At 31.7% G+C, this 19,314-nt stretch overlaps 2 protein-coding genes and 1 pseudogene across 5 annotated transcripts; 2 read left to right on the top strand and 1 right to left on the bottom strand.

Moving 5' to 3' along the window:
- The first annotated feature begins 45 nt into the window (after positions 1–45).
- Positions 46–3,703, top strand: LOC150028636 (endonuclease 2-like; annotated as a pseudogene). Its single transcript, XR_016519521.1, has 9 exons — positions 46–170; positions 378–552; positions 1,269–1,376; positions 1,461–1,516; positions 2,237–2,320; positions 2,403–2,492; positions 2,603–2,670; positions 2,878–2,951; positions 3,498–3,703. The product of XR_016519521.1 is annotated as an endonuclease 2-like (transcript).
- A 1,379-nt stretch (positions 3,704–5,082) lies between these two features.
- On the bottom strand, positions 5,083–11,888 carry LOC137806275 (acyl-acyl carrier protein thioesterase TE3, chloroplastic). 2 transcript variants are annotated; one of them, XR_016519646.1, is made up of 5 exons: positions 11,544–11,878; positions 11,176–11,276; positions 6,021–6,130; positions 5,750–5,858; positions 5,083–5,669 (listed from the first exon to the last, which is right to left on the bottom strand). XR_016519646.1 is itself a non-coding variant. In XM_068606289.2 (5 exons), the coding sequence occupies exons 1-5, from the start codon at positions 11,732–11,734 to the stop codon at positions 5,553–5,555; spliced, it is 615 nt and encodes a 204-aa protein (XP_068462390.1). In that variant the 5' UTR covers positions 11,735–11,888; the 3' UTR covers positions 5,083–5,552. The 2 variants fall into 2 exon arrangements, 1 of the variants encoding a protein (XP_068462390.1); XM_068606289.2 differs by having other exon boundaries at positions 5,750–5,845; positions 11,544–11,888.
- A 1,820-nt stretch (positions 11,889–13,708) lies between these two features.
- Positions 13,709–17,470, top strand: LOC137806272 (LEAF RUST 10 DISEASE-RESISTANCE LOCUS RECEPTOR-LIKE PROTEIN KINASE-like 1.1). Of its 2 annotated transcripts, none has more exons than XM_068606286.2 (3): positions 13,709–14,682; positions 15,900–16,211; positions 16,294–17,470. In XM_068606286.2, exons 1-3 carry the CDS (start codon positions 13,908–13,910, stop codon positions 17,205–17,207), a joined length of 2,001 nt encoding a protein of 666 aa, XP_068462387.1. In that variant the 5' UTR covers positions 13,709–13,907; the 3' UTR covers positions 17,208–17,470. The 2 variants fall into 2 exon arrangements, with proteins under 2 accessions (XP_068462387.1, XP_068462388.1); XM_068606287.2 differs by having other exon boundaries at positions 13,711–14,682; positions 15,942–16,211.
- Positions 17,471–19,314: the final 1,844 nt, after the last annotated feature.

Below are 19,314 nucleotides of genomic sequence, written 5' to 3'. Positions count from 1 at the left end.
CAAGGGTTGGAAGAATTATTATATATAAGTTGTATGGTTTGAGGGATGGAGCAGGGAAGTATGGGGAGTTATAGAATTGAGATAGTGGTGATAGTGTCATTGATGGTTTTGGTTCCCAATGAAAAGGGTGGGGAAAAGATGGTCATGCCATTGTTTGCAAGATTGGTCAGGTATCTATCTATAGCTATTACGAAGTGAAATTTAAGCCTAACTCAATTCCATAAAACCAGTTTATGTGTTGAGGTTGAGGTTTGTACTTACTTATATACAATGAAAGGCTATAATCTCTAGTCGATGTGTGATCTCCAAGAGTAGCTTTCTTCTCTTTCTCTTCTCTCTTTACGTTGTCTTCCAACTTTCCAATTTGATATTTTCAGGGTCGCCTGAGCAGTGCAGCTGCAGAAGCTGTGAGCAAATTGCTGCCTAGATCTGCAGAAAATGAGTTGGCTAGTCAGTGTTCATGGCCAGATGATGTGAGGAAGGTCATTCCTTGGTCTTCTGCCTTGCACTTTGCTGATACTGCTGACTCCGTTTGCAGTTACGATCACACCAGTAAGTTGCTTTCAATATTTTGTTCAAAAAGGGTAGCAAATAACCTCAGTTTCCCTCAATCTGTCACTCATCTACTAAAAATAGGTAGATTGGATTCGTTAAGGTTATATGGATGAGAGAATAATATGTCACTTTCTAATTTTTTTTTCAACTTTTTTTTAATTATTTTGTTTTAAATATTAATTTGAGTGTAGTTATTAATATCATTTTGGAAGACAATAAAAACAAGGAAAAGATAATAAAATTAACTTCAATTTTTAATAAAAAAAAATTTAATGTTTAACAAAATAATTTAAATATAAATAATATTTTAATAAATAAAATTATATATAAAAAAAATAATGTAATAAAGTTTTATATAAAATATTTACTACTATCAATTTTAATTATGAAAATATAAGATTTTTCTTTAGAGTGTTAAAAATAAAGAAGAATTCACTGAAAGATTAGTTCGTTTGTTCCCGTTATGATTTGTGTGAATTGACAAATTAGACGGACAAATCAATAGAGTGTTATTAAAAATGATTAATTTTTTTATTTTTTATTACTTAATATTTTTTTAAATTAAGTATCTAATAAAGTAAAAGCTTCAATTTTATAAAACAATATTATTTACAGTTATTTATATATTATAAATTAATGAGCACAACATGAAATATGTTATGTTTGATAATTATATATGTTGGAATAATGTTTAAGAGTGTTTGAACATTCAGGAGATTGTGTAGATCAAAGAACAGGAGTTAAAAACCGATGTGTTGTGGCAGCCATTTCCAACTACACCAACCAGCTTCTCCAATACGGAACTTACACTCAATCTAATTGTAAACCCTTCTTCTTTCAAACTAATCTTATATATTCTCTTCTTTTTACGCTAACAATTTTTCCTTCATTATCTTATCTATCAGATAACCTCACTGAAGCTCTTCTCTTCCTTTCACATTTTATTGGAGACATCCATCAGGTATATTTTTATTTATATATGCATTCCACACTTGTTTTAAATCAACTTCTTTCACCCATGAAAGAAGAAAAAACTTAATTTCTTCCTTAGTTAACAAATTTTTATTTTTTAGTTAGACATAAGATTATCTTATTACCTTTTAAAAAAAAATTGTCTCACATCGAATCGAATAGAGATAATAAAATTTGATAGTATATAGGTTGATGTAAATTTTATCTTTTAAATCAATTTTGTAAAATTAAATTAAATTAAGTTTATTTTTATTTGATGCTGTGACACAAGTTGAGAGTTCAGATTTTTACCAACTTCTTATTGAGGAAAAGTAGTTATGTAATTAATTTGATAATGATAGAATCTCATGATTAATAATGAATTATATACTTTATATATTTTCTGAGTAATGTAAATATACACAAAATAATAAGAACTTGTCACTAATGCAAAAAGACAAAACAATGACGTCTTATTAAGTGCGATTTTACTAACAGACACACTCGTAAAAAAACGTGATGACATTTTTTAAATTAAGTTAATTTACAAATGCGACTATTTGTAACAGCTGCACTCGTAATCAAGCATGTGTTCTGATTTACAAGTGCGACCCTTATAAAACAAGCATTTTGATTTACAAGTGTTGTTATATATTATTTTCTTATAACTTCTTCAATAATATCAATTATATAAAATGTATAATGACATTTTATTCACCATTATATGCAGCCTCTACACTGTGGGTTTGTGTCAGATCTGGGTGGCAATACAATAAATGTTCTTTGGTACAACACAACCCAAAAACTTCATCGTGTCAGTAAAATTCTTAGCTTCCTTCACCATATATACACCAACCTCATTTGTTAACACTCCACTAATCGTATATCATGTGCAGGTTTGGGATGATAACATAATTGAAACAGAATTCGAAAGATTTGATGAGGATTTTGACGGCTTGGTTGATGCAATTCAAAAGAATATTACGGTATTGAATTCAGCATCTGTTTTGGTCCCTTCAATCTAATGATTATGATTTTTTGTTGTTGTTGTTGAAGTTTTATGTTTTCTTCACTCTCACTTTTTTTTAACAAATAGAAAGTATGGGCTAATGAAGTAGAAGATTAGGAGCACTGCAGTAATAATGACATATCATGCCCAGCTTTGTACGTATGCTTCCATTTTTATTTTTTTTGTATTTTGTTAAAGCTTTTGTTACAAATATTTTATAAAAAATTGCAAGAATAAATAACCTTTTTATGAATAATTTCATGTAGATTTTTAAAAATTTACAAAAATATTTATGGAAAAATTAAAAAAAAAATGAAAATTTGTAGTAATATATAGTTGGTTAACATGAGTGAGTTTTTCAGATATGCATCTGAAAGTGCGGAAGATTCCTGTAAATGGGCCTATAAAGATGCCACTGAAGGTTCAGTATTAGATGGTACGCCTTCTTCCCGCACCTTCTTATTTTTTTCTTCACCTCCATGGGGTAGTGAAACTACTATTTAACCCTTTATAACTAAAACCTTCTATAGTTTAAATATATCATTTTAAATCGCAAATATCTTTCAAATTTTAAAATTTAAAATACAAAATTGTATTTTAAATTTTAGAATATATTTTCAAAGTTTGAAAATATGAAATCTAAAATTTGGAGTAAAAAAAATCTAAAAATTTGAAATATAAAATTTATTTCAAAATCTAAAATTCAAAATACAATTTTGTATTTTCAAATTCTAAAGTTGGAAAAGTCTACGATGATGTAATTCATAAATAGAAAAAAAAAACTTACACCTTTTGCCAAAAATGGTAGTTTTGGAAATAAAAACTTTATGGAGGTACAAAGAAAAAAAATCATGTAGATGAAGGTAGAAATTGTCTTTTGATAGTTATGAAACATTTTCTTTTATATTACTTTTTTTTTCTAACTATTATTTTTTATCAGCAATTTTTGTTTGTAACTATACCATGAAAATGCATTGTGCAGATGAATACTTCTTATCTCGTTATCCGATAGTGAATTTGCGGTTAGCTCAAGGAGGAGTTCGATTGGCTGCAACTCTTAATCGTATCTTTAACACAAAGTATGCAGCGGTTATTTAGTGTGATTGGATCATGCTCATCTTAATTGTAAAACATTTTATCGTTATTTTTAACGGTGAATCAAATCTTAATAATAAAATATTATCTCTATATTCCTTGGATATGTTTCTACTGGTAATATTGGATACAACATATTTTAATATTGGATCCCAAATATAAGAAAGCTAAAGTCATTTGTTACGAGTGTAAGAAGCTTGTACATTTTAGATTTAAATGTTTAGAGGCTAGTAAAATTTAGGAAAAGCAAAGACTAGTGTGTTGATTCACTCTCCAAGAACTAAATAGTCATTGAAAACAATTAAGTATAAAATATGATCAAACACTATAAAAATATATTATAAGACTATAAAAATATATTATGTAATTTGAAAGTGTTTTATTTGACAGACAATACAACATTATGCAATTTTTATCAAAGTCTGAGAATATACACATAAAAACAAATGGAATGCACATCAAATGTCAAGTTATACACATATGTTAAGCAAATCTCTTACTTAAAATAAATATTCATGTGATTACTCTATGTTTATAGGGAATGTTCGTCTACCAAAGAAAATCTTTTAAAATCATATATTAAAGATCTCTTGATACATAAACTAAATTTGTTTCCTTTATCAACTTCCTGACACAAAGATTTTTAACTTTGATCCAGCTATCTCCCATGTACATAATGCGCGACAAACATGGATTTGTTCAAAAGTCTATATTACCTAGGGAGATAAGCATTATCAGTTACCAAAGACGTTGTGAAAGATAACAGAGCAATAAAAGCAACAAGGAATATTTTGTTATCAGTTATCACTTTTTCTAATTGATTAAAATAAGAATATTTTGTATTAACTTTAATGGATTAAAATTATTAATTAATTATATGATAAATACTTTAATGGATCAATTTTTTTTGATAAAATAAATTTCAAAATTATATAATTGAGTTTTCTCAAGTCACTTTTTCAATCAATTAAAAAGTGAAAGTTTCCTGATAAATATTTTACACTACTGAAAAAAAGAAAAAAATTTAGTAGATTAAAATATAGTTTTTATCAATTAAAAATACTGAAATTATTATATGTTTTTATAACATGTTTTAATTGATTAAAAAAATTTAAAAGAATATTCTCTAGTAATTTTAATGGACCAAATTCTTTTTAATGGATTAAATTTAAAAAATATAAAGCATTTAAGAAGAACTGTATAGTTGGAAAAAACATGTCCCTTCAAGATTATTGGTCAAAGAATCATTTTAATGATGCTTTGATTCTTTCCTTTTCATTTATTTTCTAAGAATGTGTCTCGTTGCTAAATTCTTGGGTATATAAATTCCTGATCGCGATAGTCAAACATTTTGAAAAGATTAACAAACATTTTCAACGGAAGTGAATTAACCAACGAAGTTGAACACATTCAATGAAGACGAATGTTGTTCCAATCATGTAACTACACAAATTTGAAGAATGCAATCCGCATAAAACAAAATAAAGGCTATATTAGCAGCTAAAAAACCACCTTCTGATCTGTTTGAGCATTCATTTGATCAGGAAATTTCCTTCTGCAACATTTCTATTCTTCACTATGTTCACATTGTGCTTATAATTGAACAAACTTGGCAATAATTTCCCACAGGGCATTTTGTCAAACACCTGAAGAAACCAAGGATACAGAGGCATGGAAAAATGCTTCAAGCCTGTAATTCCTTCCCCTCTTTCACTCAGGCCATACAAGGTGTACAGATTTAGAAAAACAAGAAAAATGAAAACACATTTGTTCTTTTTTCAGCATCATGACTTTAATATTCTTATAGTTTAAAACTTTATTGGTGGATCCCTTACAGAGCCTCGTTACCTCCTTCCCACTCACAAGCTAAAATAAAGGCCTTCACTTAAATAATTGAATGCTCTATTGCCCAATAAGCTATAGTCATCATCAGGTAACTGAATTAAGAATCCTCAACTCGAATAAACTTGACCAATTTAGACTTTATGTCCGATGGAATTCGTATAGGACGATAGTTTTTGTCAAGCCACACCGCAGTGGCCTTGGCTTCCAAAATTGGCTGCCACCAATTCACCAAATATCAACAAATATTCACAAAGATGGAAAAAAAAAACTAAATGATAAGTGGTGGAGACAGACCTCTTGGTTTGGCAGCTTATAGATGAAGTGATCAAAGTATAAACGAGCAGCCGAAGAGCCAGAAATCCTAACCCTTACAATAAATTTGTCTCCACTCTGGTTGCATGTTCTTAAAAGGAGAACAAATATTAGTAAATAGAACTAGCTTATACGAACATCATATCCCCTTTTTAGTTTACTAAAAAAGTGTATTACGAGGTAATTTACACTACATCCCAAAAAATGTATATCTTAACATGCAGAAATAGCAACCAAAATTGGGGAGGCTTACTCTTAGAGGTGCAAGGAATTTGAGCGATAGTTCTGACAATGCCAATGCATCACCAGTGCGAGCCACGGCATCACAATTAATACCAGTGTTTTCCAAGAGTTCATGACGACCTAACAAATATGTATGGCATGTGATCAGTTTACACATCTAAAATAGAAAGTAGCCTTTTAATTGCCAGTTGCCACACATGAACAAGAATAATTTAACATGTTTGCTGATCATCCAACTCAATACATTTCTATTCAGTATCATGTCAATTGTCAATCCCCTGATTATAGCAATTATACTGGCTCAAATATACCAAAACAAAGATCAACAAAAGAGAGGAAACATTTCCAAGCATATACACAAATTGTAAGAAAAACTATATATACAACTTGGAGAAACAAATAGAACTACCAGTGTGATGAACCATTAGATTGCATCTAAATTAGAACAGAAAGGCTTTGATGTAACCATACAAAATCTTAAGGTCCCTTTTTTATGTGAAAAGGTACAAAATATGGTGAAACTTTAGTATTTCTAAACAAATATCCTGCAAATTAGACTCAGTTGCATACTGCAAATATCCTTGCAATCAAAATAAATCCTCGAGTCAGGCTCCATAGCTTATCTCTTCCCAAATGATGAATTAAATGCTTGGACAGGGAAGTTCCAAGAAAATATATGTTCGACCAGCATGCTTGGAATGACTAATTTCTATTCAGTACTTTTTCTCCCTTTGTCATTCTTGTAGTCCAAGAAACACCCAAAATCCCTATTCTTGAGTTAGTAATACCAAACACACATGCCGGATTATCTGGTTTTTGTCCAAGAAATAGTTCAGTGTCCTGGCTCTATTTTCTGTATTATTCTTTCTTATTCTCAAATAAACTAACAAATGTTCATTTGCATATATAAACGTTCATTTCCTACAAACTGTGACTTTTTTTCTTTATAAGAGTTCACCTACTTTATCTTGCATACTAACAGTGAGAATCTTTCTTTCAACAAGATGCTAATCTAAGGAATATACTTCAATGAAACTACACATGTAACTTCTATTAGTTTTACCAGGAAACTGTATATGTTCTGATTCCTTTTGGACTTGCTCTTTTGTCCCACTTTGCAACCAAGTTCAGAACTTGTCCATTAAAATTCCTTTATAATATTGCTATCATAATCAATACATTTTTATAAGAAAAAGGGAAGAAAGAACATTTTTTTACCACATCCTTGTGCTATTCTGATTTTGTTGTTTTACCTCATGATTTTTTCAAACACTAAAATATATCAACTCTAGACTGCGATGTAAATTCAAGATCATATTGTAAAGAAATTAAAAAAAAATGTAATTTTGTAGCATAAAAAGGACCAAGATCTCAAAATATGCACGGTTAGAAAGAAAAGAAGAGGATGGAGAAACTAAAACTCATGGATTATGAACATATGAAGAGTACAAAACTGTAATACATGGTCAAATAGATAAGGTTCTATAAATAAAGGAGAACCTATAAGCTTTTAGGTCGTAGATGGCTTTGTTGAGCTTGCAAACCTGTTTTGGATCTGAACAAGTAAATCCTGGAGGTTGTTACATGAACACAATTTCATCTAAGTCACCATAAGGCGTTGATATCAATTTGGTGAATTGGCCATTTGGAAGAGATAGCATGAAAAAGCACTATGCGAACGGTGGTTGGTTTAATGATAGGGTTGAATGTCTCAGTGTAGTGAAAGCCAGCTATATGATGGAATCCTTTTGCAACCACCCATGCTTTGTGGTGTTGAAAGGTTCCATCTTCATTGAATTTATTTCGAAACACCCATTTGTAGCCAACAAGACTAGCACCAGGGGGGAGGTCAATAGGAGTCCACATATTATTTTTAACAAGAGCGTCATATTTAGATTGCATGGCACTGAACCATGCTGGATCTACGGCTTCTTTAAGAGTATTAGGTTCAATAAAAGAAGCAGAAAAAGTGAAAGCTTTTGGTTTGAAGATACTGCCTTAACTCGGGTAACCATGCGATGAGTATTATGAACCAATGTTGTAGAAAAAACAGTGTCCGCTGCAGATATAGGAGAGTTATATGGAATAGGATTGTCATGCACAGATTTAGATAAGGGTGAACTATTATTAGAAATATTTGGAGTTGTATTTTGAGTGTTAGCCTTAGGTTGTATAACAATTATAGGAATATCATGTGCAAGGTCTAAAAGTCTGGGTAAAGCATGTTGTACAAAAGGATTATCAGAAAGAGTGTAAGGAAAAAAGTTGTTCATTTAATTTTACATGACGTGAAATATATGTTTTACCAGATGGAGAAAGACAAATATAACCTTTGGTTTTAGCACGGTAACCTAAAAACAAGCAAAGGGAAGAAAGGAAATCAAATTTATGCTTATTATATGGACATAGTAACAGATAACATGCACAACCAAAAACTTTCATAAAGTTATAATCAGGTTGTTTGTTAAACAAAGCTTCATAAGGTGAGCATCCATGAAAACATCAGTAGGTAAGGTATTTATAAAATGAACAGCAGTAGCAAAAGCTTCACCCTAGAATTTTGTTTGTTGATGTGTGTGAGCGCGGCAAACCGATGTCAAATGCCATGACTATTAAGATATGAAGCAAGACTTAAAAATTCTTTAGCATTATCAATTTGAATTGATCGTAATGTGTGATCAGTTTGAGTTTCAGCAAAATTTTCTAAAAGAACAAAAACTGAAGAAAACTGTGATTTGGAATGAAGAAGATAGAGCCATGTAAATTTGGAATATGCATCTAAAATAGCCACAGAGTATTTAGTGGCAGTCGTACTAGAAATAGGTGCAGGTTCCCATATATCTATGTATAGAAGTTCTAAAGTAGGAGAGTAAACAATAGTTGATTTATGAAAAGATAGCTGTTGTAATTTCGCTTTAACACAAGTATCACAAAACATATGAATGTTAATTATGTTGTAAGGTATTTTACAAGTGCTTAAGACTTTCTTATCCGTTTGTGTTGAAGCATGGCCAAGACGTGAGTGCAAAAGTTGAAAAGAAGATGTCACATATGCAAGAGTAGTGTTATTAGCAGTAAACACACAAGATTGAGGAAAATGTGGAAAACATAGAGACCATCTTTGGGTATGCCTTTAAGAATTATCTCCTTTGTATCCTAGTTTTTGACATAACAAGAAGTTAAAGTAAAATTCAAAGAATACATTATCTTTAACAAACTTAAAACACTCATGAGATTCTTGGTAATATACGACACATGCAAAAGTTGATGTAAAAAGAACTATGCATTCATGTGTGGAATATTACATGTAGCATAACCAATATGATGAATCTTCATACCTACATCGTTACCTAGTTTGACAGAATCATTGCCAGTATACGTATTCTTTCTAGAGAATTTGTCAATATCATTCATTATGTGATGGAGACACTACTATCAAGATACCATAGAGGATCATTGATGGTTGAAGGAGTTCCAAAGAGCAGGTGTATTATTACCATTTTTTGCAGATAGAAAGTAGGAATGATTAGCAGAGACACTGGACTGATTATCATTATCATACTTGTGCCAGCAAGTAACTGTCGTGTGTCCTATCTTGCCACAAATTTGGCATTGCATTTTTTGATTTTGCCTTGTAGGGAGAACACTTCAAGAACTTCTGTTAGGATTCTTTGATCCTGAAAATTTGTGACTTTTAGTTGGAGCAAAGTTTCTGTTCTGAGTAAAATTACCTCTGTTGAAAGAACCGCTGAACTTTTTTTATGATTGTGATTGTTGTGTGATGGCCAAGGACTAGAGACAAGATTAGCTTGAAGATGATTTTGCTCAGCAGTTTTGTTTTTGTCTAACCATTCTTCTTGGGACAAGAGCAAGGCTTCTATTTCTTCAACTGTGTAAGGATAAATGTGTGATAGGACAACAGTGACAAAACTGCCGTATTCTTCTGTTAATCCATCCAAGATTGCTTCTACATTATCATCAGTTGAAATAGGAGAGCCAATAGCAGCCAACGTGTCAACAGTCTTCTTTATACCAAGATAAGTGTTGATTGTTTGGTCCTTCTTTGGTGTGCACAACTCGATCTTAAGTTTCTTGACCCTTGCTCTTGTTTGAGAAGCATAGTAGACATGCAATTTTGTCCATATTTGGAAGGAAGAAGTAAAACCCTTGCATTTTGGTGACAATAGATGTGGTCATGGAAGCAAGGAGCTAAGATATCAAGAACTGATCTTCTTGTTCACAGTTTTAGATAATCTTGATTGAGGGCATTGCTAAGAGCATCCTGGTAAATTTGATAGGTATATCTTGACCTTCCAAGAACTTTGTGAGTTTGAGATCTTTAACTGTGGCTAACACTTGTTGTTTCCAGATAAGGTAGTTGTAATCATCTAATTTGAGAGATATTGGGGTATTGAATGAGTGAGGAAGAAAGAATGAGGCAGCAGAAAATTTTTCAGAGTTCATTGTGGAAGCCATGGTAGAAGCTATGCGGTTCTTGATACCATGTTAGAAAGAAAAGAAGAGACTGGAGGAACTGAAACACATTGATTATGAACATATGAAGAGTACAAAACTGTGATACATGGTCAGGATAGCTAAGGTTCTATAAATAGAGGAGAACCTAACAGAATAACTGATATAAGTAAATGATAAACTGTATATCAGTTTATCTTATATCATGCACCTTTAATACACCAAGAAAAGCAGACAATAACTGTACTTAAACCCACCAACTTATCATATCACTATTGTCCACTATACTCCCGTCAAACACATTTGGAGCTGTAAACACTTCAGAACTAACATCTACTTCCCTATATCGTTTACAAGATATATATATATATATATATATATATATATATATATATATATATATATAGACAAGATTTTCTTTCTATAACATTAAGGGTACGTGTGGACAGAGGAAAATAAAATAAAATTAATTTTGCTATAGATTAAAATTAGTTTACATTTAATATAATTTGTCAAAACCCTCTCGTGTAGTTTTTTTAAATTATTATTTCTGTTTATGCGTCCGGATAAATTACTTTCTTTGTTATTTCTCTAAGTACTTTTGGAGAAACTTGTTGATAGACCCCTAATTCATGTATCGACAAGAGTTCACAGTGCCGAAAATTTTTAAATAGCCGCGCATGAGATCTCACCGTGCTGGCAATAACTTGCATAAACTGCATTGTTGACCACACCGTACTGATCCAACTCATAATCACGCACTTTCAGTTCGACATCGCAGAATCCACTCATTCTGTTATATCATAAGCAATAGTAAGGTTATAAATTGCAGGAAGATATTAGTAGATATATACTCTGAGATTGAATAAACTAATCACAATTTAAAAGAGAAGCTCGAATGAAAATTGCTCATAAAAGTAAAAGGATAGAAAATGAACGCAATTCCATGCGGGATCCGTCAAATGCACAAAATGAAGCCCCGAATTGGAGTTCAGAACTTGAACGCACAGGTAAGAGTTTAAAGAGAAAAAGAAGGGATATGTGAGGAAATTGCAAGTACCCTTTGCCGCCTCTGAGATCGAAGAGTGGTGCAGAGGCGCTGGAGCTCACCGGCAAAACTGATCGGAGTGGCGGCGGATTGAACCGCCGGCGGAGAAAAGGAAAAGGAAATCGGCGTTCGAGACGAAACGACGTGGCGTTGAGGAATAATGTGGAGGGCAATAACACGGTAGAAGCGTGGCTGGAGAACATTGTTTTCGAGAGCAACGGGATTATGAGGAGTGAGCGTTATAACCCATGCTACTGCTTTTATACTTTTCTGTTCATCGTGTTTTCTCAACGCTGGATTTTAGGTTAGTGGCAGAAGAACGTAATTTTTCATACAACATGCTAAGATTAAAGCCTTGAAATGAAAATGAAAATGAAAAGAAATATATTTGCATTGAGAAAGCGGAAAACGCGATATAATAAGATATTGAAAGCGAAGTAATTTGAATAACAATGTTATAAATATAAAGAAGAAATAAAACTTGCAAAAACAAATTCTTTTTTCAAAGATAACTACATTTTTTAACACAAGAAAAGATTAAAAAAAGAGAAAGATGGTTAAGAAGAAGGTTAAGTGATAAAATGATCAAGTCATTCTTCACCCTTACATTTATAAGTGGAATTTAAAATTTATACATAATGATGTATTAAGAGATAAGTTGGACTTTGTAGATCCATTTTTTCTGACTGTTATGTTCTTTGGTCTAAGCTTGGGATCTTTAGTAAACTTTATCTTTTCCCTTTTTTCGAAAGATAATTTTGCAAAATTATTTTTACACTCTTTTTCACTAGTAACTTGTATTAATTCAAGAAATTTGATTGGATTAAGGATTAGGAAAATACATATTTGTTGTCTATTATAATTATTACTATCAGCACATCTTTTTTCTTAAGAGAGAAATTAGAGAAATTTTGATCTTGATGGGACTTTTAATCTTAATTTTTTTTTATGAAAATCTTTTATCACTCATATTTCGAAAATAAACCTTTGTGAAATATTTTATTCTTTCATAAATAAAAGTCTCTTGTACATAAAATTCAATTTTACTTCCTCCAATGCTCTATTTTAAGTTTCTTTACTTTACTTTTCTACCATTTACATTCCTTTGTAATTTACTTTTCCTGCACTTTATAGTTTTCGCAATTGAAGTTTCAATTATTTACTTTCAGCAATTTATGTTTAACGTTTTAGCTCTTTTTCTTTCTCACTTTCTCTATGTAAAACCATTATACGGTCTAGTTAACGATTGGTAACTAAACGGTTTAATATACGTAGATCTTTTTAAAAAAAAATATTTTACTTTCTACACAACTCATTTTACTTTCTGCATAACAATTGTTAGACAGTCTAGCAAGCAATTGCAGACTAGACGGTCTAACAATTGTAATTCTTTATTTTTGTTTCATTTCCTTGTCTTTATTTTATGTTACAATTTAATTTCATGTTTTTAATATTTGTCATTAACATTCTAGTCTTTACCTTCTCAAGTGTTGCTAGATGGTCCATTAGATGATAGTTTATACGCTTTGTTTTCAATTCATTTACTTTCCAATTTCAATTTCCATTTTTCCCATTTGTTAATTTGTAAAAGAAAGAACATACATAATGATTCTTGCACGTCATGCTGTCTCTAAACGTGAATTGCGCGTAAACTAATAAAGAATACACTTAAACAATGTTTCTCATTTATGAGTTGAAAAATTACTTAAACGGTTATTTTTTAGACTATTCAAGTTTGAGTAGATATTACAAGACTAAACTATCTAATGAGACTATCCACAACATACAGTAAAAGCTGTCTATAAATGCAAAGTTTAATATAGTTAAATAGTGTAAAAACCTTTTAAATAAGATTTTACTAAATCAATCTTTACTTTTTTTTATTTTATTATGTGATTATCTTTCTCTTTTTATACATTTGACTTATTAACATTTATGTAACTTAATATTTTCATTTAGAAATACAATATGATTTGAATAAAATCCAGTTTAGAGTTATGTGTGAGTCTATTTTATTCCACACTGACAACAGTAACTTTGACTACTAAATTCGCCCAAACTAACTTAACACATGGTTCACAAAGATTAGTGGTCTCAATTATCTGCAAAATTTGTAGTAGGAGCTCGAAAAGGGCAGCTACAAAAGTCAAGCGAGTGGAGTCACGCACACCCGTGTTTTGGGTCCTCCCCTGTGGAACACCCCTCTTTCGCCCAAGTTTCTCGAGTCTTGGTAAGTCAAGTCAACAACCGTAGTGAACACTCACAACACAACACATTGTTCTGCTGCTAACGGTACTATATTATGAACACAAACCAGGATCCACACAGAACACCATAAAACTAAACAACCAACAGTCTTGTCTCAAGGGCCACGCCATGTTAGGCTTCCATTTTCTTGTCTCTTGTTTCATGTTTCTTGTCTTGAGTGCAGCAGCTCAGGGGGAACAGCACCAAGAGTGCTTTGATTCTCCTGTTCAACCATGTGGGTATCTGGGGGAAATCACCTTCCCCTTCACAACAAGTTCCGATCCAAAATGTAGTGGGTTCCGAATAAGGGGCTGTGACGACGACACTGTTGATAAAGAAATCTCACTCACAGACCAAAATTGGTATAAAATTGTTACCATATTTCATTCTCCCGACCTCAATAACCTTTCAATCATCATCCGTTACCCTGATTTTGACACACCAAAGCAGCTTCAAAAGCCTTTCGAGATAGAAGAAAAGCATTTCAAGATCGGCAACAACATTAGCTTCTTCGGATGCCTGCGGAACTCCTATGACAACGATGTCGTAAGCTCTTCAAACATGTTCCTTTACAGACACTGTCCTTACCACGACATGTACTACAATTCTACCCTGCGTCTCGACTATCCCTTGCCCTTCAATCCATTCACATGCTTGCTTTTTCAGCTTCCTCAATTTGGATCTTTTTGCGCTTGCCCTTCGTGTACATTTCTGTTTTCTTTTCTCGAAATTAAATTAAACATACCCGAAGACTGCAAACGCTGTCAGCGTCCCCAATGTGAGTTTGAGTTTGTGGAGGGACAAGGCCTCAAATGTTACCGACACGATCATCATGCACCACCTCCTCCTCTTTCCTCGCCTTCTCCGGTTAGTTCACCTGCAACGGGCAAGGCTAAGAAAATAGGTACTGTATTTAACTTTCTTTACTTGCCATATATTATAGGAAAATCATTTTTTTTTTACTTACATCACCTATATTTCACTAAATATTAATATTTTAATATTTTTAATTTTAAAAATTATTTTAATATTTTATATTTAACCTATATTTTAATAAGGATATTTTTTATTATAAATATCAATATTTTATTATAAATATAGAGTGCAACAAGATGTCAAAATATTGTTACTCTTTTTTATATCACCCTAAACATAAATCTTGCATGTACCACATTGAAAAAGAAAACATAGACACCGTTATAATATATATATATATATATATATATATAATTATGGCAAAAATTGCAACTCATAATATTCTCTTAAAATATTTCAATTGTGTCTAAATCAATCATGGAATTGAGAAAAGTTGAATATTAGTAGGGAAGAAGACTCATAGATAGATTATTTTAAGATTTAATCTTAAAAGTAGTGTAATTTCATTATGTGGGTTGACTTACTTTTTTTATTGTTTAATCTTTCTATTGAATAATGTTCATAGATTAAAATGTTTTTGTTCGAAGGAAAATACAATGTGTTAAGGAGTCTCTCACTTGTAGGGAAGATTGTCACTAATATAGATTTAAGTCTAAGTCTTACTAGTTGAAATGAGAAAAGTTAAGTTGAATATATCTTGTGAAGAATCATACACTCCATTCCATTATGATTTTTTTTATTGAAAATCGTGTTAATTTTTTTATTTAAGTTTGACAAAGATTTTTCATTGTTGTTGATTTTTTTTCATAAATCTTCTTTGAAAATCCAACAAGTCATCTTTATAAACCAACTTGTTATAATTTTACCGTCTATGAAATTGTGGAGTATTTAATTATTCATAATATTTTCTATTTGGTGTTTTTTAAATAAAATTATTTTCACCTGTATTAACTAAAATAATTTTAGTATAAAATAAAAAAAACTGTATTATTTCAGCTAATAATAATTATTTAAGTCCTCAACATAAAAACAATAATTTATTTTTTACATTTTTACTTAAAAATATATTTACTTTTTTATATTTTTAAAATTAAATTAGTTTAGTACAAATGTGACACATGCTTCGATGTGTTTACATTAGTAATAAAAATATTTAGATAAATGTTTAATCAGAAAGAGGTGTATGTTTATTCTTTTTACTCATTGAAAATTTATTGAAGAAATGTCTAAGATGGGGGTGAAAAGGGATTCCTCTCCCTTCTTCTTCTTCTTCTTCTTCTTCTGCAGGTTTATACGTTGGAATACCAATCTCGATTGCAGTTTTTGCCTTGGTGGTGGTTATTGTTTTGGTTTTGAAAGGAAGAAAGAAAGATTCAGGCCTGGAAAAGAAATCAAGAAGTGGTTATTCTTCTTCCTTGAGAAATAGAACGTCCATGGAAAGTGGAGGTGTCTACTTTGGGATCCCTGTCTTCTCCTTCGACGACCTCCGAGAGGCAACCAACAACTTTGATCATGCAAGGAAGCTTGGAGAAGGAGGCTTTGGAACTGTTTACTTTGGTAAGGAACTCCACATTATCATTGTAAAATTGAAAAGATGAATTTTTGTGAGGTTGAATAACTTCTGGTTTTGAACAAGCAGGAATACTTGGAGATGGTCGAGAAGTTGCAGTGAAGCGGCTGTTCGAGCGCAACTACAGGCCAGTGGACTCATTCACCAACGAAATTCAGATCCTCACTCGTCTGCGACACAAAAACCTGGTCTCCCTCTACGGCTGCACTTCGCGTCACAGCCGCGACTTACTCCTCGTGTACGAGCACATCCCAAACGGCACACTCAGTTCTCATCTCCATGCTGATCAAGGAAACTCACACCTTTTGCCATGGCATTTGAGAATGAAAATCGCAGTGCAAACCGCGAGTGCATTGGCTTATCTCCACGCTTCCGACATCATCCACCGGGATGTGAAAACCAGCAACATTCTCCTCGACAATGAGTTCGATGCTAAGGTTACGGATTTTGGTCTTTCGAAACTGTTCCCTGATGATGTCACTCACATTTCCACTGCTCCAAGGGGGACCCCGGGTTATGTTGATCCGGATTATCGCCTGTGCCACCAGCTCACAACAAAGAGTGATGTGTATAGCTTTGGGGTTGTGCTTGTTGAGCTGATATCATCTCTCAAACCAGTTGACATGAACAGGAACAGAGAAGACATTAAGTTGGCAAATCTTGCCATTAGGAAGATTCAAATGGGGACATTTTTTGAGATGGTTGATCCTTCCCTTGGTTTTGAGTCAGATGAGAAACTGAAAGTGATGATAGGTTCGGTTGCAGAGTTGGCTTTTCAGTGTCTGCAGGAGGAGAAGGAATTGAGACCCTCTATGGGGGAAGTGTTGGAGGTGCTGGAGAGAATTCACAGTGGCAGGGATGAGGCAGGGAATCTGGAGGGGATTGTGGTTCATGGTGCTACCAGGGCTTCTCAAAGCTATGCTCACCCACCTCTTCCTAACTCTCTTGTGATCCCACAACAGGCCCTTTGGAAAACAAACTGATAACAGGGATGATAAGGTTACTGCAAAAGATATCAGAGGCTAAGTCTTTCAGTTCTATTGGCTCATACTTGATACTGTGTGCAGATTTCAAATCCTCTTCGCAGAATCAACAAGTGTGTCAATGATACTTTCTTTTTGAAGTTTGATGATTTGGATACTTACAAAAACAGACCTTGGCTCTAACATATTAGATAGAATATATATATAAAACATCATGGTAGTTTGGTAGTTGAATGTAAGAATAATGACAGAAACTTGAGACATCACCTTAAACTCGATTCGGCATCAATGACTTGCGAACATACTCATAAAGACTAAAACTCTTACGAATGGTCACTGAGATAAATGAGACTCTAATATCATTGTTAAGTTATTCAAAGGAAGATTGAACACCAATAAATTATGAACAGATTCATAAAAAATTAGAACATTACCCTCATTTCAAAACTTTTAAGTCAATAAATTCATAGTTTATTCTACTTATATATGTCGTAGTTGAATAGTGAATTGTAAGTGAATCAAAGAGCTTATATTTCTCATCATGAATAATTTAGTATAGTGAATCATAAGATTCATAAACACTTAAAAAATATAATATTATATTTTAAAATATAGCATAAAACATATAAAAATATAATTTTATATATATATGACTTTATTCATATAAACAATTAACTTTTAGTACATGCATATGCATTCAATTCTGTTATTCATAAAATTATTTTTTTTAACAAATATATTGAAAATACCTTTCAATATGTATAATCTAAAATGCATTAATACATTTTAGATTGTAAACTTTGGATGACATTTCTGATTCTAAAAAAAGCATACCAAATTGTGCAATCTATAACTATTATTACATTCTACATTGCATACATTAAGACATTTCAGATTGTATATTTCAAAAGATATTCTCAGAATTTGGAAATAAATACTAGAATATGCAATCTGATGTATTTTTTCAAGGAAAAAAATTTCATTTCATCCCTTTATAGGGGGTTTAGGTTTAAAAACATCGGGTGCAGAAATGCAATCCCCATTGTTCATGATGATTTTTCAATTGGCCTTAAGAGACCAAACTGCATTTATTTCTGTATTTAGTAGATGTACTGGAGGCTTTCGCGTTAGTCTAGCTAAAGACTTGATCTTGAGTTTCATCCAAGTCACAGTCTGTGTTTTTCTTTTTTTGATTGATGCATAGATCTGATGGTTTGTATTAGGATGATCTTATGAGATGTTCACTTAGTATGTCAGGTGACTTTCTCTAGGTTAAATTAGGAGTGTTTTGTATAGCCATACTTGGAAGTATGTCTACTGGGTGTTATTAAGATTGTCATTATATATAAGAGTTGAACCACCCCTAAAGTGACTCTTATTTATTTATTATTACAGATAAAAAAAGAAGACCAAATTACATCTCTTGTCTTCGGTTGTTGCTCTCTTATTGTCATCCCTCCCTTGCAGTTGTTGTCACCCTTATGTGTTGTGTCATGTTAAGGAATAAAGTATTTTGAATTGTATAATTCAAAAGTCATTTTTTTTTCATAGAAAACTTTTTAAATTCTGAATTAAAAGTTAAAAAAACTTTTAAATTGAACAATTATATGTTTTGCTCATAAAATTAGGAGTAATTTTAATTTTGGTTCTCCAAATTTAAAAAAAAGCCCTTTCTATTTTCTCAAAATTTAAAATATATTGTGTTACTTCCTAAACACTAAATTTGAGAGACTAACAATAATTTTAAACCCCAAACCTTAAATCACTAAATATTTAACCCTAAAATACTCATTTTAGTCCCTCATATTTAAGTTTAGGAATTAAGACCTTTTTTTTTTCAATTTTGAGGGAATAATACATGGTTTTTTTTATTTTGTTTAGATTTTGGACCAAAAGCACAATTACCCCCAAATTTCAAGGGCAAAACACACTATCAAATGCTTAAAGTGTTAACTAAGGTTTTTATATTCCAAAATTGAATTGAATTGCATTCAAATTAGTCCCTTCAAAAACTTTTCTATGTTTTTCATTCCTTACATTTAATAAATGTTAAACATAATAGTTCGATGATTACATCATATTAAGCAATGTCAACACCAAAATGTTA

This window comes from Phaseolus vulgaris, chromosome 3, assembly GCF_051622355.1.
Source record: "Phaseolus vulgaris cultivar YP4 chromosome 3, ASM5162235v1, whole genome shotgun sequence".
Taxonomy (NCBI): domain Eukaryota; kingdom Viridiplantae; phylum Streptophyta; class Magnoliopsida; order Fabales; family Fabaceae; genus Phaseolus; species Phaseolus vulgaris.
Note: the sequence above shows the minus strand (reverse complement) of the source record. Positions and strands in the feature narration are given on the sequence as shown.

What these genes read in the sequence shown, in the direction of transcription:
- LOC137806275 (XM_068606289.2), bottom strand. Translation starts at nt 11,734, where the DNA reads ATGTTCTCCAGCCACGCTTCTACCGTGTTATTGCCCTCCACATTATTC. An exon ending in GATCTCAGAGGCGGCAAAGG is followed by an intron (nt 11,277 to 11,543) that starts GTACTTGCAATT and finishes ATGATATAACAG; the next exon opens with AATGAGTGGATTCTGCGATG. An exon ending in AATTCCTTGCACCTCTAAGA is followed by an intron (nt 5,846 to 6,020) that starts GTAAGCCTCCCC and finishes ACATGCAACCAG; the next exon opens with AGTGGAGACAAATTTATTGT.
- LOC137806272 (XM_068606286.2), top strand. Translation starts at nt 13,908, where the DNA reads ATGTTAGGCTTCCATTTTCTTGTCTCTTGTTTCATGTTTCTTGTCTTG. An exon ending in GGGCAAGGCTAAGAAAATAG is followed by an intron (nt 14,683 to 15,899) that starts GTACTGTATTTA and finishes GGGGGTGAAAAG; the next exon opens with GGATTCCTCTCCCTTCTTCT. An exon ending in CTTTGGAACTGTTTACTTTG is followed by an intron (nt 16,212 to 16,293) that starts GTAAGGAACTCC and finishes TTGAACAAGCAG; the next exon opens with GAATACTTGGAGATGGTCGA.